Below are 27,228 nucleotides of genomic sequence, written 5' to 3'. Positions count from 1 at the left end.
GACTTGAACTCAAGAGTAATGAGGTCATGACCTGAGCTGAAGTCAGATGCTTAGCTGACTGAGCCATTCAGGCATCCCCATAGGTCTCTTATGCCTTATTAATTTTTATTCATTGTTTTTTCTTTCTGTTCTTCAGATTGCTTATTTCAGTTGACCTGTGATTTGTGTCTCTTCATTGATATTCTTGATTTCAAGAGACATTATCTTCATACTTCCTTTTAATTTTTTAGACATTTCCTTTAATTCTTTGTACATATTTAAAATAGCTGATTTAAACTTTAATAATGCAGCATCTTCATTTCCTCAGGGAGAGCTTCTCTTGGTTGCTTTTTTTTCCTGTGGATGGGCCATACTTAACATGTATTTTGCATCTTGCATAATTTTCATAGAAAACTGGACATTTTATTTTATATCTATTTATGTTTTGGGAGAGTGCAAGTGGGGGAGGGGCAGAGAGAGAGGGGGGAGGATCTGAAGTGGGCTGGGCTCTGTGATGACAGGATGACAGCAGCAAGCCCAATGTGGGACTTGAGCTCACAAACTGAAAACTGGACATTTTAAGTAATATGATGTGGTAACTTTTGAAGTCAGATTCTCTTCCCTTCCTGGGGTTTGTTAAAAAGTTTTTGCTGTTTGCTTTTTGACTTTTCTGAACTTATTAATACTGTAAAATCTCGTTTCTTTGTCTTGTGTGACCACTGAAGTGTCTACTGGGTTAGCTTAGTGGTCAGCTGATAAGTTAGAAATTTCTTTAAATGCCTAAAACCAATAAATGCCCAGCCTTTGCCACGGAGTTCTTTGTGTGTGTGTTGGGGCATGCCTTCGTTTTTCAGGCAGGCAGTTCATGACTCTGCTTTAGCTCTTATTTTCTGTTTTAGCAGAGCCTCAAGTTCAGCCAGAGGTAAAAATTTAGGACCTTAAGTTTTTCCTTGGCATGTATATAGTCATCCACATACATGTGGGCTTCTGGTTTCACAGCAATATTTTGGGACTTTTCAAAGCCCCCATGGACATTTGTATTAGTCAACTGGGACAGCCATAACAAAATATGATAGACTGGTGGCTTGAACAACAGAAATTCATTTTTTCATAATTCTGGAGGCTAGAAGTCCCAGATTAGAGTCTGGTAAGGTTGGTTTCTGGTGAGGACTTTCTTCTTGGCTTATTATACATGAATGCCTTCTTATTATGTCCTCACATGGTCTTTCTGTGTGTGTGTCGTGGAGAGAGGGAGGGAGGGAGACAGACAGTTATCTCTTTGATATCTCTTTTCTTAGAGGGACACTAATCCTATTGAATCAGGGCCCTACCCTTTATAACTTCACTTACTTTTAATTACTTTCTTAGAGGCCCCATCTCCAAATATTGCCACACTGGAAGTTAGGGCTTCAACATGTGAATTTTCAGGGGATACAAACATCTAATCATTAACATCCTTTTTCCCTAGCTTTTATTTAAAAAAAATGTTTTTTATCTGCTTCTTGTTTGCTCCATCTATTATCATTGTCTCAGTCAGCTTCAACATTAATTGCAACTGATTGTGTTTTTTTTGTTTTTTTTTGTTTTTTTTTTTTTTAATTTTTTTTTCAACGTTTTTTATTTATTTTTGGGACAGAGAGAGACAGAGCATGAACGGGGGAGGGGCAGAGAGAGAGGGAGACACAGAATCGGAAACAGGCTCCAGGCTCCGAGCCATCAGCCCAGAGCCCGACGCGGGGCTCGAACTCACGGACCGCGAGATCGCGAGATCCCGCAAGATCGCGAGATCGTGACCTGGCTGAAGTCGGACGCTTAACCGACTGCGCCACCCAGGCGCCCCACAACTGATTGTTTTTAATAAACACCCTGGGGGAAGAGGCTGTTCACACCAGTAAAAGCTTTGAGTCAGGTCAAAATAAAGACAAGCCCTGCCGCACATGTCAAATAATGACTTATCTTTAATAATGTTGCTTTATAACTCTTCTGTTGTCTTCAGTGGCTTTGGTTGTTCGTTTTCACTGTGATTGCAGGCTTGTTGGTTTTTAAGACTGGAGGAGGGGAGGGGAAGATTTAAATAGAAAAAACTACAGTGCTCCATTGCTCACTGTTCTTACCAAGATTCAGCCATTTTTCTTGAGTCAATACTCCCTAGATTACTGTAAGCCTTTGGCTAACTTCTAGAATTTTGAAAAAGTTGACAATTTTCCTAGTATCTTCATTGCTTTTGTGGAGAAGAGGAATTCTGGAAGTAGTCCTTAGTTTGCTATTCATAGTGAGTTCACCTCTTCCTCTTTGTCAAAAATAGTTTTTCGACATTTTTTCTTCTTAATCTTTTTTTCTTCCTATTGTGGTTTTGTTTTGTTTTGTTTTTGTATTTATGTTATTCTGGCAGTGGCTCAGGGTTACTGCTTTAGGCGTTAATAGTACTCAGGACGAGAAAGATTATTTTAAATAAGGAACCCCTATAATTTAAAAAGAAAATGTACTCTTAGGCTTGCTTGCTTGTTTATTTTGTTCATTTATTTATTTATTTAGAATATTTATTTTGAGAGAGAGAGCACAAGCAGGGGAGAGGTAGAGAGAGAGGAAGAAAGAGAGAGAACCTCAAGCAGGTCTGCACTGTAAGCGCAGAGCCCGGTGTGGGGCTCAAACTCACTAACTGAGATCGTGACCTGAGCTGAAATCAAGAGTCGGTTGCTTAACCAACTGAGCCTCCCAGCTCCTTAGGCTTCTTTATTTAAAACAAATATGAGCATCTAAAAGCATTATTCACCCTACTCCCTGTATATACATTTGTTCTTAACGTATATGTTATATGTATTTAACACATATCTACATAATAATTTTGATGCTGAGATTTAAATTTCCCCTCTATTTATTAGATTGAGAAATGTTTAACAATATGGGAGATTTTAATAAATCAGGCATTTTTAGACTAAATGCTTTCTAGACTAAAAAGATCAATTCAAGGTACCCATTTTATGGTCCTAGTGTGAACCAAGGCATTTTGGTGTGTTTCTTTACAGCTTTCCACTTAAAAGGTAGAAAAGTCTCACATTATTACTATTTATCATAGTTGCCACTCTTTAGAAAATAGTCATTATAATTCTCCTTCTTTGTGTCTTAATTACTTGAACTTTTGTCATAGGTATAATGTACAAAGTAATAGTTTTGCTTGTTTTCTTTCTTTTTTTAGAATCTCAAAATGTGGATTTTATTTGTAGTGTTCTTGTGGTGGCTGATCAGCTTCTCATAACTCGATTGAAAGGGATTTGTGAAGTTGCATTAACTGAGAAACGTAAGTATTTTTGAATTTGAATATTACTATGTTTGCAGGTTGATACAGGATTATTCATTGACTTTTGATGCCATAAATTTACCATTTTACCATATATGGTAAAGTGCACCATTATGTTTTTGAATTATGAACAATGTCAAAACATTTAAGCTATTTTGTGCAACAATAAGCACATCCATTTTCCAGACATGTTAATATGTGAAAATATGTACATCTGATAATTGAAATATGTAAATTTTTTGAAATGTCATGAAACCTTGAATAATGAAGATGGTATGAAATTTATTTTGAAATTACAAAGATGAAAGTTTGAAAGAATTTTAAAAACATTTTTTTTAATGTTTATTTATTTTCGAGAGCGAGAGAGAGCAGGAGTGGGGGAAGGACACAGAGAGAGGGAGACACAAAATACGAAGCAGGCTCTGAGCTGTCAGCACAGAGCCTGACATGGGGCTCAAACTCACGGAGATTATAATCTGAGCCAAAGTCAGACACTTAACCGACTGAGCCACCCAGGTGCCCCTCAAAGAAATTATTCACTCTTGTCCTGGTCTTGGCTGTAAGCCTGTGTTTAGCTATCTGTTACTATTTGCTAGAATTTTTGTTTTAATTTTTTTTTAATGTTTATTTATTTTTGAGAGAGACAGAGACAGAATGCAAGTGGGTTAGGGGCAGAGAGAGAGGGAGACACAGAATCCGAAGCAAGCTCCAGGCTCTGAGCTGTCAGCACAGAGCCCGACGTGGGGCTTGAACCCACGAACCATGAGATCGTGACCTGAGCCAAAGCTAGACGCTCAACTGACCAAGCCACCCAGGCGCCCCCTTGCTAGAATTTTTATATAATCATCTTATTTATATATTTGATCAAAATTTACCTCTTTTCTCTTAAACTCTTATTTCTGTCTCTGTTCGTTACTTCATTTAATAAATAGTTCATTATTTCAGTTCATTGCATGGCTGTCTTTTTGAACATTGAAATTTTGAAACCCAAAGCTATTTTTTATATTGTTTTTGTTCTTTACGTCCAAATTTTTTCAGTTGTCAGAACTGATGCATCTTAACTATATTTATTAATCATATTTCCCCCTACCTTTTTATTCTGTGTCTATGCTAGTTCAGGTAACTGTTATCCATCCTTTCTGTGTAGTGTTACTGTAATGTTTTAAGTCCTCTTTCTGTCTACTTTAATTTTTCTGTTGGGAGTAATTGTGTCTTCCTGTTTTAGGTATTTTTAATTGCTTACTCTAGGATAAAGGTTAGATTTTCTTAGCCTGATATAAAAGTTTCTAATTTTATCTTTGTTAATCTTTGTTCATCTTTGTTCATCTTCATTGTCACATTGTCATACTTTAGGAAGTGTGAAAGGATTTCCTGTCAGAATTTTCTAATCTTTTCTTGCTGATAGTTTGTCTTAGTTCTGGTGTCTTATATAGTTACTTTTCTTGAGCTTTGTGGAGAGACTTCTCCTTGGTTATCAAAAAAAAACCCAAAAAAACCCAACATCTCTAATCTTTTAAGCTACAAAATGGAAATATATTAAAATAAAGGATACAACATACTACAGGAATAAAGTATATGTATTGGAGGGGCTCCTGGGTGGCTTAGTCGGTTAAATGGCTGACTTTGGCTCAGGTCATGATCTCATGGTTTTTGAATTTGAGCCCTGCATCAGGCTCTGTGCTGTGCTGGCAGCTGAGAGCCTGGAGCCTGCTTCAGATTCGTGGTTCCCCTGCTCACGCTCTCTGTCTCTGTCTCTCTCTCTCTCTCTCTCTCTCTCTCTCAAAAATAAATAAACATTAAAAAAAAAAAGTATACATATTGGAGATATTTTTAGTTGTTCAGTTGACTTTCCTGGCATTCCTTGGATATTCTTTTTCGGTCCATGCTACACAGCTTCCTTATTAATGAATATCTTGATCTTCCTAGAACTTAGCAAGAGAAGAGTTCAACAGAAGTTTGATCTCTATTATTGGGTAATCCTTGTTCTCAACTGAACAACTGTAAAGTTTTTATATGATCCATTTTTTTGTGTGTGAAATGGGAGAGTTTGGGTTCATATTAGGTTTGGTTAGGAGCGAAGCAAAAACCATTATTGACTGCAATTACACCTTTTGACAGTTAGAAGGAAGAAAAAAAACATAGGGTAAGCCAGGTGTAGAAAATAGTTATGTTCCTCTCTTGGTTTGGACTCATAGTAAATAAAGAATGAAGGGGTTTGGAAAGCCAAAGTCATTTACTAGGTGAGTAGAATATTCTGAGATAGTCTCTAGCAAAATAGGACACTTCATGCATAAAGTTACTAGGATTGTAATAAAATCCAGAATCTTTTGTACAGTTATACCAGATTCTGTACTGGCCATGAATAATGATATAGTAATATTTAAATGTGAATATTTTCCAAATATATAGTGTGTATATGTGTTTATGTAAATATACCCACATAAATTTTGATGGATTACTCAATGTAAATATATTTTATAGAATGATTTTGTCAGTTTCTCTTAGTCTTTTTTTAAATTACCCTTAACGTTACTCTTGACGTTTTTATTTTTTAAAATAGTTTATTTTTTAATTTTAAGTAATCTCTGTGCCCAACATAGGGCTCGAACTCACCACCCCAGGATCAAGAGTTGCAGGTTCTACCAACTGAGCTACCCAGGCACCCCTGGTTTGTCTTAATCTTAAGATCTTCTTAGTTTTATAGAAAAGAGACTATTCTGTCTATATAAATGAAAAGGAAGGTTTATTTGTGAAAGTTAAAACTATTCTAAAATCCTTAGATAGAAAATTGTCAATTTTTAGGTGACACATATCATCTCTATTTTCTTTTGGTGTGTTTATTTTGCCTCATAACCAATCATTTAAAATACTTTGGCACATTGGGATGAAAAGTGCATTCTATATTTGCCCTACTATAGTTATTTTGGCAAGAAAGTACTTTCAGTTTTCCTTGTTCAAACCTGACAACTTTAAAAATAAGTATGTATTATTTGCTGTAGTAACATGGCTTTTGTCTCACTTTGTCTTTTCTTTGTAGTTACCCTTAAGAATGCTGCTATGTTACTGGAATTTGCAGCAATGTACAATGCTGAACAATTGAAACTGTCTTGTTTACAGTTTATAGGACTGAATATGGCCGCTTTACTTGAAGCAAGGTAGGTTGGGTGCATACATTGTATGACTGTTGCAAAAGCAATTATTTATACATAATAGCAGACATGTTAGCAATTTAAAAGAATAGTGACAAATTACAGCTTTGTAGAAAAAAATGTAAGGGGATTCAATCATTCCATCAATATTTGAGTGCTTGCTTGATATATGCCAGCCACAACTAAGCTACAGCAGTGAACAAAATAGGTAAAATTCTTGCCCTCAATGGAAAGCATACATTTTTGTTGGAAATTTGTGGGGAAAAAAATTATAAGTATGTTCTTTATATCTATGCATTCCACTGTTTTTAGTAGTGGAATTATTTGGTGAAATAAATTTGCAGATTTATTTATTTATTTATTTTTTTTTTTTAATTTTTTTTTTTCAACGTTTATTTATTTTTGGGACAGAGAGAGACAGAGCATGAACGGGGGAGGGGCAGACAGAGAGGGAGACACAGAATCGGAAACAGTCTCCAGGCTCTGAGCCATCAGCCCAGAGCCTGACGCGGGGCTCGAACTCAAGGACCGCGAGATCGTGACCTGGCTGAAGTCGGACGTTTAACCGACTGCGCCACCCAGGCGCCCCTGCAGATTTATTTTTTAATATAAGGTCTAATTTTTATTACTATAAAGTTGGTGGTGAGAAAATGAGTGTTTTGGTGAACATAGAAGTTTTAGATTAGAGTTCCGCATGTCAGTTTGCACTTTTGAAGCTTCAGTATTTTGTTTTGGATATAATAATGGTAACTAATACTATGTGCCAGGCAGCATTCTCAAAGTGTTATATAGATCTCAGTTGATTTTCATGTAAACCTTATGATGACATAGATTCTGTTTATATCCTCATATTATAGACGAGAAAACCCAGGGACACTTTTTTTTCAAAGAATCAAAATTTTGATCTACATAATTTATTATATATGGTAATAGGTTTTTCACATCTCAGCTTTCAAAGTCAGGATGGTCTTAAATGAAACTAACTCTAAAATATGAAATAAAAGTGCTCTACTTTTTAGAGGTGAATCACTGATTCTTAATAATTGCTATGTAGGATTCAATTCACAGGAAATTCTTTTGGCAGTATAATGCTTTGTTATTTTGTGAAAATGCTTTTCAAGTGCATATTAATGTTATGGGATATTAGTATGATTTTAAAATGCCTCTGGTATTTTGGTATCAGAATCTCGCTAGGGTTTCAGAATAAATTTCTTTGCTGACATCACATTAATGATTTTAATCAAAGCAATTTTTTTTTTTACTTTGCTTTGCCAAACTAAGTTCATTCATTTGTCAGATAAGAATCAACCAAAATGCAAAACAAGCACTGAATCTACTTAAAATATGATACTTGGGGGGGCGCCTGGGTGGCTTGGTCGGTTAAGCGTCCGACTTCGGCTCAGGTCATGATCTCACGGTCCGTGAGTTCGAGCCCCGCTCGGGCTCTGTGCTGACAGCTCAGAGCCTGGAGCCTGTTTCCGATTCTGTGTCTCCCTCTCTCTCTGCCCCTCCCCTGTTCATGCTCTGTCTCTCTCTGTCTCAAAAATAAATAAACATTAAAAAAATTTTTTTTTAAATAAAAAAAATATGATACTGGAAAATGATGTGTGTCACTACCATTGTTCAATAGTTACGTTGTGACAGGTGTCAGATGAACCATTAAGAATGGGACGTGTGCTGTGGTGATGTCTCTACTTGTATAATTTTACATGAATAGACATGCATAACTTGAATTAAAACAAAGATTTGTACAAATTTAAGCATTCCTAGACAACTGTTTGTTTGCTGGGAGTATAAATAAATATGTATAAAGATATTAAAAAAGGAGAGCTGCACCAAAATGGATATAACATCACAGGTTAATTATCCTCAAAATGTTAAAAACTGGTATGGTACAGATTTAAATATCCAAATTGTTTTGCACTCGGAAAAATAGTTTAACATATATTTTAGAATGTAAACTTGAAGTTTTTACTGAGGCCTTAAAAGTATCTCTTTGGAACTGGAGAGTTCCCTGAAATCTACTTTGAATACAACTGATGTAGTCCAAACATTTTATACATCATGAACATACTAAAGTCCAGAGAGATAAAGTTAGTTGCTCAAAGTCATGCAGGTAATTGCTAGCAGTGATAGCTGTAGATAGAATTCAGGTATCATGACAGGCCATTGTTCTATCACTATAATACTTTAGGAACTAAAGATTACGGATGTGGAAAATGAATACAGGTGGTGCCTGACTTACCATGGTTTGACTTAGGATTTTCTGACTTTACAGTAGTGTGAAAGTGATACACATTCAGTAGAAACTGTACTTTGAACTTTGAACTTTGATCTTTTCCGCATACTAGTGAAAAGTATAAGTGATCCTGGTGATCACTTATGGTGATCCTGGGCAGTGGCAGTGAGCCGCAGCTCCCAGTGACACACAGGATTTTCAAGGGTGTAAACAACTGACACACTTATTTTTTACTTTCAATATAGTAATAAATTACATGAGGTAGTTAACACTTTGTTTTAAAATAGGCTTTGTATTAGATGATTTTGCTCACTCAAGGCTAATGTAAGTGTTCTGAGCACGTTTAAGGTAGTTTAGGCTAAGCTATTTACACCTCAGTAAATAGGTGTATTAAATGTATTTTTGACTTAAGAGATTTTCAACTTAAGAGATTTATTGGGATGTTGAGGAAGAACTGTATTTACAATTTTGCTATGATATAAGTGATATAAAAATCTTTTCTAAGGGTTTGATTTTACTGAAGATGTTTGTGTATGTATCTTCCTGTTTATTTGAAATATATAACTATACATACTTTCAAAAAGAATTTGTAGCATATTGATGGCATATTGATGATTTTAAAAATAATGTACTTATTCAGCAGTGTAAAGTGTCTCAACAGATTTGAAAATCTTGGTAGGTATTAAGTTACTTAAGTCTTAAAATAGAATTTTGTATCTTATTTTTTAGGTCTCTTGATGTTTTAAGTGATGGTGTTTTGAAGGATCTTTCTGTGTTTTATAGAAAAATGGTAAGGTTTATGTTTTTTCAATAATATAATCAAATTAAAGTAGTATATTAGATCAGACTTCTCACTGAAATAATTTCCTAATAAATTGTAATACATTAGGATATTTTAAAAATGAAGACATAGGGTTTTTGTTTGTTTGTTTTTTTTATAGATCCCACAGGTTAGTATGATAATCATAATTGAAAGTATTTAATGATAAAACTAATAATTTTTAATTCCTTTATAAATGAAAATTATTGAAGACTTTTCAAGTCTTTCATTACTTGTTAATTTACTAAACATCAGGACAGTACAAAAACATGGTTTCATATTTTCCCCAAAATTGGATTAATTTGTATTTAATAATGAGTTTTTATGGAAAGTGTTTTTTGATATTTTTTGGAATAATCTGTTTAATGAATCTAATCATTTTTCCCTTTGTTGTAAACGTAGGAAGTCATTAGGCATTCTAGACTTTTCCTTGTTAATGTCCCCACATATCAAAACAAGTGGGATATTATACCTATTTTGAAAAAATCTTTACACATTTTATATTTAAAAAGTGACTTTTAAAAAAAAAAATAGATTCCAGCAATGGATAGAAGAGTCATTACACCATATCAGGATGGACCAGATATTAGCTATTTGGAAGTAGAAGATGGAGATATCTTTTTGAAAGAAGACATAAATACGGAACAGAATTATTCGTAAGCTCTGTTTCTCTTTCTTTTCTTCTTCCCTCCTCTTCTTCCACTCTTCTCCCTGATCTTTGACACTATTAACACGTTTAAACTGAAAGAGAAAATTGGAGAATCCTGATATAGGAAGTATGTATTTATGTTTATTCTTAGTCTTGCTATAAGAAAGTACATGCATAATTATTTGCAGATGTAACAAAATTAACTATAAATATAAAAGGAATACAACCTTTAAGTTAACATGTTAGGTTGAATAAATGCATTTATCTTAGCTACCTTCCCAAATCCTGCTAAAATTACAATAAATAAAAAAGGCATATTGCACTAGAGCAGAGAGAACAGGAAAGGAGAAACAGCAGTTAGGAGGTGTTAATAGTTTTGGAAGTTGGAAAGTGGTTGCTGAGCAGTAATGACTTAGGAAAAAAAACTAAAACAGAATTCCAGAAAGTCTTAAGAATTAGAGATAGCAGGCTTATGAAGACCAGGGTGAGTGGTTAGATTTGAAAAAGATCATTTTTTTAGCTTCTTTCAAAGAAAATTGGCCTTTTTCTGAACTCAGTTCAACCAAGTGATTGTTCCTCCTCCATCTTGGCTGAAAGATTTGCCCTCTGGAGAGATTGAACCAAGACTACATCAGCCATTATGGATTTTTCTCTATAGAGAACCTGACTGGTTTAAGAGATATGACCTATAGTGACTGACGTTTGGGAATCCTCTAACAAAATATCCCAGGTTCTACATAATCTCCCTGTAGTGTGGCCAAACATATGACAAGCCCTGTTTAGTATTTCCAGACTGTGTGTTAGGCTCAGTTATCAACTGGTTATAGAATTACTTTCCTTCTACTTAGTAAATGACTTGTTAAAATCTTTGGGCATTCAAGTCATTTACTATATATATAATAGTAACTAACTGTGTAGCCCACTGAGAAACTGCTGTTAGGTTCCAGATTTGTTTCTAACCCCTTTTCTAGTGTTTGTTAGCATTTGGGTTACTTGAAGTTTATGATATTTGATTATTTACTTTTAAAAGTATTTCCCTATTTCTAACTTTCACAGAAATAGTAGAGTTACATCTAGTAAGAGTACACACTGAGGTTCAGTAAAACTGAGTAATTTGCTCTGAGCAACATAGATAAATGCAACTAGAGCATGCCTATTTTTTGTGTTCTCTGTTTGACTAAAATGCTATACACACACACACACACACACACACACACATATATGTATATTTATTCTCTTGCTCAAAATGCACAGTTCTTTTGCTGTTAATCTCTAACTTATTTCTAAAAAATGAATTTTGTATTTGCTTTTTTCATAGGGAAAGTATGTTCAAGAAGGCAAAAACAAGAGCAAAAAAGAAGACACGTAAGCGTTCAGATAGTTCTGGAGGTTATAACCTTTCAGACGTTATTCAGAGTCCACCATCTACAGGTTAGTGAAAGTGTCTTAGGATATATTTCCTGATCTAATCTTTCATGTCTCTATTATCTAATTAATTTAACATGTATCAAATACTATTGTATGCCATTTGCCAGGCCTACTGAAAGAAAATAGCCTTTGTCTTAGGGAGGCTACGGAAAATGATCGTATATTGTAATAAATATTCTGACTGAGGTTTGCTTTGAGAGCACAAAAGAAAAGCCCATATTAGGGGCACCTGGGTGGCTAAGTTGGTTAAGCGTCTGACTTCAGCTCAGGTCATGATTTTGTTGTTTGTGAGTTCGAGCCCTGCATCAGGCTCTGTGCTGACAGCTTGGAGCCTGGAGCCTGCTTCGGAGTCTGTGTCTCCTTCTCTCTCTGCCCCTCCCCTACTTGTGCTCTGTCTATCAAAAATAAATAAATGTATAAAAAAAAAAAAAAAAAGAAAAGCCCATATTAATCTGAGGAGATCAAGAACGACCTCTTGAGGAAAATGATACATGAGTTGGATCTTGAAGAATGAAGAGAAATTGGCCAAGAAAAGGATAGACATATGAAGCAAAGGGGGCAATATACTCCCAAGGCTAGAGGCACTGGAAAGAACTGCATATTTCTTGTGCTTTGGTCAGCATGCTTCAGCTATATAGGGCATGTGTAGATAAGTGGTAATTGGCAATGGTCAGATTTTGGAGGGATTTTATGCTAAACTAAGGAATTTAAATGTGATTCTGAGGGCTATGAGTAATTGATTGATGGATTTTTAAGGCATATAATGTGAGTGGATAAAATTTTTTTTTTAGAAAGACCACTCTGTCCAGTGGCATAGACTGTTAGTGATGGGCAAAACAGGACAGAGACACTATTATCACATGGATTCATTTCATTTACATCAGTACTCCGAGTTAGATGCCATTCATGTGCATTAGAAGGTTATAATCCAGTAATAGAATACAAAATATTTTATATCTATGCATTATGTGAGCTGTTTGAAAGTAAAGGTCATGTAGTTTTTCTAAAATGGTTTCGCAGTTTAGTTTGAAAATCTTTTACTGAAGAGATGAAAGAATGAAAATCTGGATACCCTTCCTCCAAATTTATTGTTAACCTGTTACCACATTTGCTATTTTTTATAGACTTTCTGTTGCATGCTCACTTCCTTCATTCTCCAGACAGTCTATCATTTTTTACAGATCCACTTGGAAGTTGTAGGCATGGCATTTTAATATAAATTAATACGAATTTCCTAAGAATAAGGATATTCTTCTACACAACCATAGTATCATTAGCACATCGAAGACCATTAACATCAATTCATGAATATTACCTAGTATTACAGTCTCTATTCAGATTTCTCCAGTTGTCCAGGAATGTTTTTATAGCCTTTTGTGTTTTAACCTTAAAAAACACCCGGTATCCTGTGAAGATAGATACTGCCTTTGCTTATTAATGTCTCTTTAGTCTCTTAACTGGAACAGCACCTCTCACACCTTTTTGTTTTGATTTCAAAAGTTCAGGCCAGTGGTATAGACTATCTCACATTCTAGATTCCTCTGATTAGATCTAGATCTAAACTATCGAAATTGTAATACTTTCTTTAGATGAAAATACAGAAGTGTGACCACAATGAGACTACAGTATGGCTCTAAGAAATAGTATGTGTGTCTGTAGGAAGACATAAACAGGTATAACTTCTGTCAGCAGTATTTTCTTAGTCAGCCTGATGAGGTAACTTTGAAAAATACAAGTACACATTTTGTCCCTGTGGAAAAAAAAAAGAAAAGCTGTCACTCAGGGCAAAGAAAGAATGTCTTTGTATTTAACATGATCTATAAATGAGGTACTTGATGTGTTTGATAATGTTCAAAGGAATAAACGATGTCAAGAATAGTTGTTTTAGATAACACAGAAAGATATAAAAAAGACAATATACCTGGATTGATTGATGAAGCACTGAAGCTAGGTCTTTCACGTTTACTACATCTCCTGATTCCTACTTAGGACCTTTTAATATGTAAAATTCTGTGATTTTGTGTTCTCTCTGTTACACGAATTACCTCTAGTCCATAGAAGGACGTGTAGGTGGATTGATGGAAAGATGAATAAATGGACAGACAGGAAGTTATGAAACTAGTTGTTTTTCAGTTGCCTAAAAGACTTAGGGAAAAAGCAGATATTCAGTTTGTTTTAAATAATGGTATTATTAGCACACGTGTTAGAATCTTTATATTTCAGAGATGGAAGAGACATTAGTAATGAACTAAATTTTTGTCCCTTCCTTTAAACCTGAGGAAACAAAAGCGCAGAAAACTTCAGTGATTTGAGGTAGTGACAGACAGAAATAGAATTTATTTTTTTTGATTCCAGTTCTTATTCTTCCTGCTTTACTACTCTTTCTGTGGCCAAAGCAGATAATGATTGAAAGGTCAAATTTAATTGGGGCCAAAAAGCCTGTTCTGGAAGTAAACTTCGTTGTGTGATCCTTTATGTTAGAAGACCATCTGTGAAAATGTTTATACTAAAAATAATTGTTGGCCAGTTTAAACATCCTCTTTATTCATTAGATTTATTTCTAATTGACTTTTGGTAGCATTCTGGCATTAAATATACTCTTTTAAAAATTTGCTGCTCTTAAAAATATTTAAAAGATGGGGGGAGTGCTGAATGTTACTTCCAAACTATTTGAGCAGTGACAGCAACAAAAGAGGCATATATCTTGTCAGAGTGATTTACTTTAAGGAAAACCCACTTATTTAAATATATAAGAGACAGTATGTTTTATTTATTTTCCTTTTTAAAAATTTAAGTCCAATTTACCATACAGTGTAATAATGATTTCAGGAATAGAATTTAGTGATTCATCACTTACATATAACACCCAATGCTCATCCCAACAAGTGTTCTCCTTAATGCCTACTACCATTTAGCCCATCCCCCCACCCAGCACCCCACCAGCAACCCTCCATTTGTACTCTGTATTTAAGAGACTCTTATGGTTTGTCTACCTCTCTGTTTTTTTATCTTTTTTGCTTTCCTTCCCCTGTATTTATCTGTTTTATTTCTTAAATTCCACAAATGAGTGCAGTCATATATTTGTCTTTCTCTGACTTATTTCACTTAGCATAATACACTCTGCTTCATCCACATTGTTGCAAAATGTGTTTTATTTATTTTTAAGTCAAATTTTTAGTTATAGCTCATGTCATGTGTTTTTTTGCTACCTCATTTAGATTCTACTAAATTTGAAATATGTGAAAGTAAACACATGAACTTAAGCAAAAGTTTGTTTTCTCTGTTTATATTTGAAATGACTTTGATCTACTAATGAATCTGGATACCAAATATGGCAGGGAAACAGGTATTTAGCTTGCCTGGGAGAAGAAATGGTGTGTACATTTCATAACAGCCCTTTGCTTTAGGCAATAGGCTAATTAAAGTAGCTGTCAATCCACAGATTCCATCCCCCTCTCCAGAAGTAAAAACCGTCAATCAGGCCACGGTTGGCTTCAGCATAACCTCTGCTACAGGGCCAAAGTCATCCAGTCTTTGACTAGATGAGAGGTAGAAAGGCCACAGTGTTCCTCCCACACAGAATGAGGCCAATCCCCGTCTGCATGCGTGCAGAGAACTTGGTACAGAGAGACAGATGAGAAAGGGGACGGTCTGAAGTTTATTAATTTTGTCTTTTTTTTTTTTTTAATGGGGAGAAAGAAGTTCTGAATCACTTCTCAAAGCAGATCCCAAAGAAGTGTCTTCCTTAATGTTTATTGCATAATTGCTATATAATTGAAATGGATAAAACTGCTGTTTTATTAAAGTCCCCTGTTTTAGTTTTTTACTTTAACTTTTTTCTTCAGTTAGCTTGAATTGTCAAGATTTGATACAGTGAATAGAATTTAAATGTTATTAAATCTGGATAAATGGAAGCTTTTAGCTCTATTTAATTCACTGAATGTAATATACACATGTTTACTGTATTTTAAGTGTTTTAAAATTTTTACCTTTTAGGATTATTAAAATCTGGTAAGACCAATTCTGTGGAATCTCTTCCAGAACTGCTGACATCAGATTCTGAAGGAAGCTATGCAGGAGTGGGTAGTCCTAGAGATTTACATTCCCCAGATTTCACAGCAGGATTTCAGTCAGATAAAATTGAGGTTTGTTTTTATTTATTAATGCACTGTTTTCTTAACTTCAGATTTTAGATCTTTATATAATTTATTGTTAGTTTTTATTATTTTTTGCTCTAACTTTAAAATACTCTCCTGGCTGGTTTATAAAAAAATACATATGATTAGTAATATATGTAGTATTAGTTTTCTCGAATTTGCATTATGTTTCTAGTTTTAAAGATTTTAATGGCAGTTTCAGCCCTCTATGACATTACATTCATTTCTAATCCTCTTTCTGTAAATTAAAATATAATGTTGATGCAGAAGATAGCAACACTGTATAGACATCTGGAAAAATATATTTATAGCTAAATTACTTGAAATTTACTTTGTGAAATGTCAGTTAACACCAAAGAACTGTCAAAGGAAAATGATTTTGAAAGGAAGCCTAACTTCAAATTCTGCATAGTCTCTTCCCTCTATCATGTTAATGGGAGCAATACAGGCTGGAATGGAGTTCTCCTGGTCCAGCACAATTGACATAAAATGCAGAATTTCTAGTCCAGTTTAACGCCAGAGAGTCCATTTTTTAGACATCTCTTAACATTTTGTTCCATAATTGTTAATGTACAGGAAAGGAAAATGTCTAACTTATTAGATATAGGTCATTTTTCTCTAATCCGTAGTCCTCCACAAAACTATTAGCACTTCGAGAAATTCATGAGACAGTGGAAAATTTATCTGTTCTTCTTAGTCTTCTAGGCCTCAAGAATTGATTTTTTTTTTTTTGTTTTTTTTTTTAATATAGCTAGATAGAGGTTTTGGGGCAATTCATATTAACACCAAGGTTGGTGTGGAGGACAGTTGAGGTTTAAAAGGAAAATTAAAGGCATGCTGTGAATGTTTGGCAATAAGAATCTGTCCTAGCAATGGAAATAACCATTTTAATAACTTCCTTGACCTATTATAATGGCAATTGTTTTAAGGTTCCTTTTCAGCTGTCAGTATTATTTACCTTTAATTTTATTCAGAATGAATTATATGACATTAATATGAAACAAAATGAAAGTTTGGTATAAAGTCATGGACATTAATTTTAAAGTTACTGCTTCATATCTTATTTCAGCAACGTTTATTAACATTTTTACTTAATGCTCATATTAATGGGAATTTAATGTGCAAACTTACTTTCCTAAAAATTATTCTCAAAGCTCATGGTAACTGGGTTATAGTGACTTAGAAGTTTTGAGAATTGGTTAAGATGCTAAAGTAGAAGAATGCTAGATGATTATTGTTACAAGATTTTATGCTTTAATATAATTTAACCAATATTTATTAAGTACCAATAGGTGTCTACTATTATTTATTTTTTAATGTTTGGGTTTTTTTTTTTTTTTTTTTTTTACCTCCAGGGGAAAATTAAACCATATCTTAATGGTACACCTTCTGCATATTCTAGGGAAGATTTAAAACCATGGGAAAAATCACCAATACTTAACATATCTGCTCCACAGACCATTCCCAGTAACAAAATTGATACTACAAGCTCTTCCAGTTGGGTTGCTGGCTCTTTCAGGTAGGATTTTCATCTTGTTCTGTACCTGTTAGTTGGAGAAATACTATTTATTTTTAGTCAAATGGAAATTTTTAATGAAGCACATTTAAAAAGTATTAATGTAAATTTCTAATACACAGAAAATTACCTAGATGCATACAGATTACTAGCTAGCTAAAATAGGCACTTTTTTCCCCAGACAGAATTTAGTTCCCTCTGTACTGTCATTTGTGAATGCCAGTAAATACTATATAACCCACAGATATCTATATCTAGATATACAGTGACTTAATAATAAGCTATTTTTTTGATAGTATATATTAAAACTCCCATTCAGGAAGACCATTTTGTCATTTGTAGGTTTATTGTATCTTTTTTTTTCTTTTTTTTTCTTTTTTCTTTTTAGCACATTAAGGGGTATTTAAGATCTCACAAAATACATTGTTATTCACAGTTAATTTTCAGAACAATGTCACACTGCTTTTAACTTGCCTATATTGCATCCATAGTTTTCTTTTATTTAGAAAAGTCAATTTTTTTAATTGAAGGAGTCAATATAATTAGAATGCACTCTTTCAGAGTAATTATTGAGCTTGTGCTTCATATTTATACACCTACTATGGTTTATAATAGGCTAAAACTGTTAATTGACTTACCAATTATATTTACATAATTATTTTGAAATATGCTGTATTTTGCAAAGTTGGAAGACCAGATTATGATGTGCCAGTTTATGTTGTTTCATAGTCTAAAAGTAGTTTAGAAATCAGTCTCAATTTTTTTGCCTTTTAAGTAAACATATTTGTGGGAACCCCAAGAAGCATCTTCTAATCACTAGACTATTTTATTGAATGTGTTTTAAGATAATTGGCTTGATGTAAAGTCAGCAATATAGATCGGCTGTTTCTAAGGATGGTAGAATTTGTTTTTTCTCATTATAGTACAACTTCCTCTGGTGGGTTTCTGATATTATTGAGCATCCCCAAATTTTACTTTAAAATTTTTGTGGTTGGTATCATTAGACAGTAGTAAGAATTTTGTTAAAAACAATATAATTTTCAAATTCTGTTCATCTTAAAGGTTAAGAATTTAAACAGAACTTCAGTTTCTTATGCCTAAGTTAGATAAGAATTATTCTATTGTTTGGCTTTTTTTTTTTTTTTTTTTTTTTGTTTTGTTTTTTTCTTTAAGAGTTTCAGTTTTATGTTATTACTTTGGATGCATTTTAGTTATTTATATATATATAAAAGTAGCTTTCATTCAAAGTATCCTTTTTGAAGTTGGCCATAGCTGACAAAATAAACCTAAATTATCCTTTCATTATCAATCTTACATATAATTTATAGTTTCAGTGAAGTTTGGGTATTGGACTTTATGGATAAATAACTGTATTGTAAAGTAAATTTTATATGTATTTTAGTCCTGTCAGCCCTCCTGTCATGGATCTCCGAACCATCATGCAAATTGAAGAAAATAGACAAAAATGTGGAGCTACACCAAAGACAAATTTGGGGTTGGTTAAAAACTCATAAAAAAGGAAAGACCATGTTGTTTTATAGTTCTGTCCTAAAGAATTAGAAAGACCTACTATACTCTTTTTCTGCATTTGATGTTAAACTCAATTAGAAAGACCTACTGGACTTTTTTTGTTTTGTTTTTCTGCTTTTGATGTCAAACTAAGTTATAAACTCTTTTTTATTTAGGCTTATAGCCTTCGTAACATTTCTTAAATACATGCCAAAGATTGAGTTGGTTGGTAGTCCAACTCACGTAGAATATGGTGTTGTCAGAAATTTGCCTCTAAAGTATCATTGTGGACTATTTCTGGTGCAAGTGTGATGTAAATGTATTAGTAGGAAGGCTCATTTAGTAACTGTTATTTGATCGTCGATAGTATAAACTGATATTGTCACTCTTGAATCTTATGGCCATTTTGATCCAGTAATAGTAAAATCACATCAAATAAACAGAAAGCAGTATAATTACCTGTAACCTCCATTAAGCAGAAATTAATGCTAATTCATTTAATTTCTAGCAAAATGATTTCTCATGGAGTTAAACTTTCTCAGAAGCAACGAAAAATGATTGCAATGACTACCAAAGAAAATAATTCAGGAACAAGTAGCATGGAAACAGCTTTAACTGCTCCTTCAAAAACTCCGAAACCAGTGAATGCATGGTATGCTTTAAGTTTTATTAAAATAGGCAGAGATCTGTGTGTTACCTTTTAAGGTAGTTCTTGGCTTCTGGGTTTCCCTCCTAACTTTTCAAGTATTTCACTCCTCTCTTTAACTTAAAAATTAGACCTTGGAAAATAATTTTTTTGTTTTGACATATGCACCATGGTTTGTTCATTTGTTCGTCATTCTTTCTATTATAGATTTCAAAATGTTTTGTATAGATACAGTTTCTTCTTGGTATTCTAATTAGCATGTATTACTAAAGTAATTTAAGGAAGGAGCCTTACATTTTTTTCATTTGTTGTAAGAAACAATATATAGCATAGAAAAATTGGATAAACAATTTTTTACCACCTTAATTTCTTTGTCCTTCTGTATACATCATGAATATCTTTGCAGTGTTAATAATCTTGGTTTTCGTTATCACTTGTTTATTTTTTAAGTGTTTATTTATTTTGAAAGAGAATAGAGAGAAAGAATCCTGAGGAGGCTCCACGCTGTCAGTGCAGAGCCTGATGTGGGGCTCGATCTCACAAACTGAGATTGCGACCTGAGCCGAAATCAAGAGTCAGACGCTTGGGGCGCCTGGGTGGCTCAGTCGGTTAAGCGTCCGACTTCGGCTCAGGTCATGATCTCGCGGTTCGTGAGTTCAAGCCCCGCGTCAGGCTCTGTGCTGACAGCTCAGAGCCTGGAGCCTGTTTCAGATTCTGTGTCTCCCTCTCTCTCTCTGACCCTCCCCCGTTCATGCTCTGTCTCTCTCTGTCTCAAAAATAAATAAATGTTAAAAAAAAAAATTAAAAGAAAAAAGAGTGAGACGCTTAACCAACTGAGCCACCCAGGCACCCCTCATTGTCACTTCTGTAAGCAGGAGTATTTACTTGCTATTATAGAGATTTTCTCCATTACCGTTTACCTGTAATTTGGAGATTAATAGGAGTAATCTCCAAAGAGGTCAGATAGCAGTTTTGAGGTGTATAAAATAGGTTGTACTTCCTGCCCCCCTTCCATCCTCCCTTTTCTTTGTAGCCTGTCAGAACCACTTACTACAGATCTAAAGCATGATCACAGAAAAGAAAGTAAAGGAAGATGTGGGAAAACCCAGGTAAAGAATAAAAGAGAGTAAAACTTGAGAGAATGGGTTTAGTAGAATGTTTAAATTCATCAGTATTTGTGCACACCTTCTATATATGGACTATGGTAGACTGATTTGGTCACCCTCTGTAGGGTTTGTGGGATAGCTGTTAGAACATTGAGTTGTGTTTTCCCTAAAGAAAAGTATGGAGGGGCAGCTGGGTGGCTCATTCACTTAAGCGTCCAGCTTAGCTCAGGTCATGATCTCATGGCTTGTCAGTTGGAGCCCCATGTCAGGCCTGTGCTGACAGCTCAGATCCTGGAGCCTGCTTTGGATTCTGTGTCTCCCTCTCTCTGTCCCTACCCAACTTGTTCTCTCTCTTTCTCTCTCAAAAAATAAATATTAAGAAAAGTATAGAAAAGATAAAAAGAAAGTTCTTGGATCAGCTCTCAAGATACTAAATATCTGTAACTTGAGAGAATTAACTAAGCACATGAGGAAGCTTTGGGCTTAGTAATATAGTTTTAGCTATGCCATTATTCACTTTTATTATTTAAAAACAAAAAGTAGGGGAGGATCCCAGGAAAGATGGCAGATTAGGAGGACCGTAAGCTCACTTTGTCCCATAATACAACAGATAACACACACATCATTTTAAATAACCCAGAAAATGATCCATACTACCAAGAGCAATCTATAGATTCAGTGCTGTCCCTATCAAAATAACAAGGGCATTTTTCATAGGACTAGAAGAAATAATCCTAAAATTTGTATGAAATCACAAAATAACCTGAACAGCCCAAGTAATCTTGAGAAAGAACAAAGCTGTAATAATCAAAACAGGTATGGTACTGGCACAAAAACAGACACATAGATCAATGGTGTGGAATACAGAGTCTATAAATAAACTCATGCTTATATGGTCAATTAATCTTTGACAAAAGAAGCAAGAACATATAAGGGGAAAAGAACACATCTCTTCAACAAATGGTGTTGGGAAAACTGGGCCATTTCCTTATACCATATCCAAAAATAAACTCAGAATGCATTAAAGACTTAAGGACAGAAACCATAAAACTACTAGAAGGAAATGGAGGTGGTAAGCTCTTAGACATCAGTGTGAACAACAAAATGAAAAGGCAGCCTACTAATTTGGAGAAGATAATTGCAAATGATATGACTGATCAGGGATTAATATCAAAAATACATAAAGAATTCCTACAACTCAATATCCAAAAAAAAAAAAAAAAAACAAAACCCAACTCAAGTAAAAAATGGGCTGAGGACCTGAATAGGCATTTTTCCAAAGAAGACATACAAAGAGGTAACTAATAGACATGTGAAAAGATGTTCAGCATCACTAATCATCTGAAAAATGCAAATCAAAACCACATTGAGATACCACACTTCTGTCAGAATGATGATTGTCAAAAGACAATAATAAGTGTTGGTGAGGATGTGTTGAAAATGGAACTCTCATGCACTATTGGTGGAATGCAAAATGGTACAGCAACTATCGAAAACCATATGAAGGTTTCCCACAAAATTAAAAATAGAGCTTCCGTATGATCCTGCAGTTCTCCTTCTGGGTACTTATCTGAAGAAGATGAAAACACTCATTGGAAAAGATAAATATAGAATCCTGTGTTCTTTGCAGCAATATTTATAATAGCCATGATATGATACAAGTAAGTACCATTGATGGATAAATGGATAAAGGTGTGTTATGTATGTGTGTGTATGTATACACACACAATGGTATATGAGCCATAAAAAACAATGAAATCTTGGCATTTGCAACAAAATGGATGGACCTAGAAGATATTATGCTAGGTGAGATAAGGAGGAGAAAGAAATACTCTATGATTTTCCTTATATATAAAATCTAAAAAACAAATGAACAAAACAGAAACAGACTCATTCATACAAAGAACAGTCTGGTGGTTGCCAGATGGGAGAAGGGGAAGGGGATTAAAAAGTCAAAGTAACACACTTCCAGTCATAAAATAAATAAGACACATAGATACAATGCAGAGCAGGAAATATAGTTAATAATGTGTAACAATGTTACTGCCAGATGGTAGCTAGATTATGGTGGGTGATCATTTCAGTGTATATAAATGTTGAATCACCTGAAACTAATATAATGTATGTCAACCATACTTTAATAAAATTAAAAAGTACAAACTAATCAATAATTTCATGTATCTTAGGATACCAAGTAAGTTTAATTATAATTTTATTCTGAATTATTATCAAAGTGAATTATAAAATTATTTATGCACTTTTTGTGCATTTTTGGCTTCTTGAGACTATATTTTTGGTATCTGAAGGATCTTTTAAAGTTTCTTTCTGCTAAATTCTTCTGAATATATGTACTTTTATTTGTACTCATTGTACAGTGGGCTGATGGAACTTAGCAAAATATAGGTATTAATTTGTCAATATGTATCTAAAAATCAAATAAGCATATAAAATATATACATATGCTTTGTTTTGTTATGGAAATTTTATAAGTTAATGGAACTAATAAAATATTTGTTAGAGATTTTAAGAACCTATTTATAAAATGGTTGGTATTCATGAATTTTGATCCATATTTAGTATAAATGGAAATAATCATTATTTGATTGTTGAATACTTTTTACACATAGGGTGCAAATATATGGTAGTATATGTTTGAAGAAACTAAAAATGAAATAGATTTGTTTTCCTGAGAGTATCCCATGTAAGTGTTCATCTAATGAAACTTGGTCAGATTTAAATTTTACTGTGCTATGAATAAATTAGAAAAGCTTAAATTAGCATTTTAATCTGATTTACAGATTGTATTTATAAAGTATATTCAGTATTGTAGTGATTTAAGTTTTTTTTTTTTAATTTTTTTTTTTCAACGTTTTTATTTTATTTTTGGGACAGAGAGAGACAGAGCATGAACGGGGGAGGGGCAGAGAGAGAGGGAGACACAGAATCGGAAACAGGCTCCAGGCTCTGAGCCATCAGCCCAGAGCCCGACGCGGGGCTCGAACTCACGGACCGCGAGATCGTGACCTGGCTGAAGTTGGACGCTTAACCGACTGCGCCACCCAGGCGCCCCTGTAGTGATTTAAGTTTTTAAAGATATTTCTTAAAAGTGTATCTTCCTCATCCTGAAGAATCCTCTAACAAGATTTTTTTTTCCTTACAAGATTTTTTATGCTATGTTTTTATCTTGAGGTTAAGGTGCAACTTCTTAGCACATCACAAATTAGCCCTGTGAGTCTGCTTCTGATTATGGGAAGGATTTTCACTAGTTTGTTGGCAGATTCGTTCACCTAGTTTATATAACTCGTAGTACATAGTTGTGCTCCTGCTGTCTACAGTTAGGTGTGGCAATATGTATTAAAGACAACTGTTTTCTTGCATTAGAATAAGTTCTGATTGGCTGAATTTAAATCTAGTGTGCAAACACCAAGTGTATTTGAGAGTTGGCCAGTTTTCATTATCAACAGTTTTACTTGGAGAAATAATACATTTCTCACCATCTTGAGTGGAAGAATGCGCAAGCTTTGTGGCCTGGCTTGATGTATAAATATAAATTCTTCCAAATTCCATATACAGGTAACCCATAAATTATAAACTAATTTCAATGTTTAACTCTTTAGAGCTGAAAATTTTATTTCTTAAGGCAAAAATTTCAGGGCTGCTGTAGCTGAGAAACAAAATCTTGATTAAGTTTTAGTGTGGCTGTAAGTGTCTACAAATGCTTCTTCATAAAGTTACTGTGGCTGCTAAGATGGCAAGTAGCCAGAGCCTGGGTTAGGAAAGCAAAATCATGGGAAATCAGACACTGTTCCAAATTATGGCATCATCAGTGGAAAGAATAGTAGAACTCATTTAAAGAAATCTGGGTAAGTCATTTTTATAGGTAACCAGTAAGCATGATTAATGAACATGTGAGTTTAAGATATTTTGTAAGCGCTGTTACTTATATTTGTTCCAAAGGAGATATTATCAGTAGTTTTTAAAAAGAAAATTCAGAGTTTTTAAGAAGTATATATGTCATTTATATCTAGGAGTCCCTAAATTACTGCTAGGATAAATCTGACAACTTGTGCTTTTCAGATCATTATGAAATTTCTGTATTTAGAAATATGAATTACTTACAGGGGACATTCAATAGATTCTCCAGCAAGAATTTTTGCCAGCAGTGTTCGCAAATTGCTAATGTTACACTGTACTTTACACCATAGTTACCTTGTCAATGGAAACTGTTAGGTATGTGTGCTTTGGGGAGGAGGAAAGAGTTGTTAAAGAAATGGGGAGTGATTTCTTTTGTATATATGTTTAACTTTTTATTATGTTTTGTGTATGTACGTGTTTGGGGAAAATTTTTTGTCAAGTTATAGGTAAGTTTCTTTTGAAGAAATATTTTTAGCATGAATACCTTAGTAGATCATGTTTCTAGTACAAATCTCTAAGGAAAATTTCTCTGATGTGATTTAAGGTTTTACTTAGAGTAAAGAACTTTTAAATATGGGCACAGCAGTATAGTGATTAAGCTTAGGTTCTGGAGTGAGTCTTGCTTGAGTTTAAATCCTGTATCTGTTACTTGGGAATAATGTAAACTTAGATCAGTTTTTTAATCTTTCTTGGTCTTACTTTCCTTGTCTATAAATAGAGTTAAAAATAGTACCTATTTCACAGGAGTATTATGAAGCTGAAACTGAGTCAAAGCATGAAACATTTTAGTATATTCAACAATGTCTAATCAAATATGTAAATTTTATCCATTAATATTTTAATAAGTTATAACTTAATTTGTAATATGGTTATAATATGTATTAAATTTTGGTGAACTTTTTTCTTAGAAAAATCTTATGTGAGACATTTTGTATTGATCTAATCTTTATTGAGCAAATAGAAATTTGGTGAAAATTTTTAGTTTTGTTATGAATTGATGCTTATCTCATACGATAGCAAAACAAAGTGTGGATCATCAGTATCTGTGTTATCTTTGGCACTTTATAGGAAGTATTGTCTTGATTTCTTACAGAAGGCAACAGTAGACTAGATGGCAAGGATGGGTTCCATCATTAAGAACTGGTTCTGCCTTATCTCTCGTGATCCCCGCACTTTGGTTATACTCTTCTTTTAAACATAGGAAATGATAAAAATGCTTATCTTTCAGGATTGTTATTGTAAGAATTAAATGACAGGATGCACGTTAAAGTGTTTTACAAATATAATTTGGTAATTAGGTCAGATTCAGGTACAAATGAGTTATTCAGACAAGATATAGGATTTTAGAAGTCCTCACTTTTTTATGGACTACCTCAAATAGTTTATGAACTTAATCTAGGTATGGATTTTAAGGTTTCTTCCAAGTATGAGTTTAACTTTTTGGAGAATTATCCAGTTAGCATTTGTATTCACTTATTGACATGGCCACTTTGTTTTCTGAGTAAAGAAAATAGAAAAAAAAAAAATAACTTAGGCCTGGAAGTTGTTTACATTATTATTGCTGAGAATTTTGACTATCTAATGTTAAGGATTCTGAAAATGATGCCAAGAATATGGTGTAGATCTAGTGTACAAAATAATAAGGGTTATCTTTTTAATTTTTCTCAGACTTTAGAAAAATACTAAGCCTATTATAACTGATTATATTTCTTCATGTCAGAACTTCCTTGTTCTCATTGTCTTCTTTTTCTCTTAAATCACAGTTTGTTAAATGCTATGAAAATTATGGATAGTAAGACTTACATAGCATTTCTCTGTAACAGGTACTATTTTAAGTATTTTTCCACAAATTAACATTTGATTCTCAAACATTATCCTCATATTATTGATGAGGAAACTGAAGCACAAAGGTTAACTTATGAAGGTCAGAGCCAAAATTTGAACCCAGGAAGTCTAGCAACAGAGGCTGTGTGCCTAATCCTGACTGTTATCCTGCAAATTGCTTTTGTACTGATAGTAAAATAAAGCATTGATTATTAAGAGATTCTGATATCATAAAAATCTGAGTATGAGATCTTTGAAAGCTCAGTTGGTCTGTATAGATGATTAAATTTTTGCCTGTTTTTGGTGAATATTATTCTAAAATACATTCTACTTTTAATTATCAAAGTATTATACCTATAGTGAGTATGATTAATTTTGTGTATTTAGGGTCAACTTAATTTTTATTTCTATTTTATCCATGTAAAATTAGGTTTACATTTTAAGTAACTTTTTATTAAAACATTATATACACTTAAAAGTGCAGTTATCACAAGTGTATAGGTTGAATTTTCACAAACTGAACACATCTTGCACACTCAGAATTCAAATCAAGAAGTAACATTACCAGTATCTAGGCCCCTCCTGCCACCCTGCCATGCCCCCTCCCCAGCCACCAACCCCACTATCTTTTTTATCATCCACTCTCCTCTGACTTTTCTTTCCATAGATTTTCTTTTAATATATATAAATAGAATTGTGTTCCTTTGTTCAATGTTATATTTATTAAACTCATTCATATTTTGATGAGTACTAATATCCATTGTGTAAATATTCATTCAATTTTTGTTAGCATTTGAGTATCCTCCTTTTTTTACTATTAGGATTGGTTCTACTATAGATATTCTAGTTCATGTCTTTGGTATACATACAGTTGCATTTCTATTGGGTATATAACTAGGAATAACTGGGTCATAGGATATGCATGTATTCATTTTTAGATTCATTTTAGACAAAACATTCTCATCAGTGGTCTATGAGTTGTTCTTTCTCCAC

At 33.6% G+C, this 27,228-nt stretch overlaps 1 protein-coding gene and 1 long non-coding RNA gene across 5 annotated transcripts in view; one reads left to right on the top strand and one right to left on the bottom strand.

The window, feature by feature from the left end:
• IBTK (inhibitor of Bruton tyrosine kinase) overlaps window positions 1-27,228 on the top strand; it is a 91,504-nt gene that overhangs the window by 46,565 nt on the left and 17,711 nt on the right. For 2 of the 4 annotated variants that reach the window (XM_030315896.1, XM_030315895.1), the window contains exons 17-25: window positions 3,176-3,277; window positions 6,315-6,432; window positions 9,395-9,455; window positions 10,020-10,141; window positions 11,453-11,565; window positions 15,604-15,707; window positions 17,075-17,238; window positions 18,638-18,730; window positions 19,253-19,396. In XM_030315896.1, coding sequence (XP_030171756.1) covers window positions 3,176-3,277; window positions 6,315-6,432; window positions 9,395-9,455; window positions 10,020-10,141; window positions 11,453-11,565; window positions 15,604-15,707; window positions 17,075-17,238; window positions 18,638-18,730; window positions 19,253-19,396 — 1,021 coding nt within the window. Of the gene's footprint in view, window positions 1-3,175; window positions 3,278-6,314; window positions 6,433-9,394; window positions 9,456-10,019; window positions 10,142-11,452; window positions 11,566-15,558; window positions 15,708-17,074; window positions 17,239-18,637; window positions 18,731-19,252; window positions 19,397-27,228 lie in introns of all 4 variants that reach the window. The other 2 variants (XM_030315894.1, XM_030315893.1) reach the window with 1 other exon arrangement.
• Window positions 17,187-27,228, bottom strand: part of LOC115514148 — a 97,769-nt gene continuing 87,727 nt past the window's right edge. Inside the window, exon 3 of the long non-coding RNA XR_003968889.1 lies at window positions 17,187-17,263. This is a non-coding gene — a long non-coding RNA (uncharacterized LOC115514148). The remainder of the gene's footprint in view (window positions 17,264-27,228) is intronic.

This window comes from Lynx canadensis, chromosome B2, assembly GCF_007474595.2.
Source record: "Lynx canadensis isolate LIC74 chromosome B2, mLynCan4.pri.v2, whole genome shotgun sequence".
Lineage (NCBI taxonomy): Eukaryota > Metazoa > Chordata > Mammalia > Carnivora > Felidae > Lynx > Lynx canadensis.
This window is presented reverse-complemented; position numbering and strand designations above follow the sequence as displayed.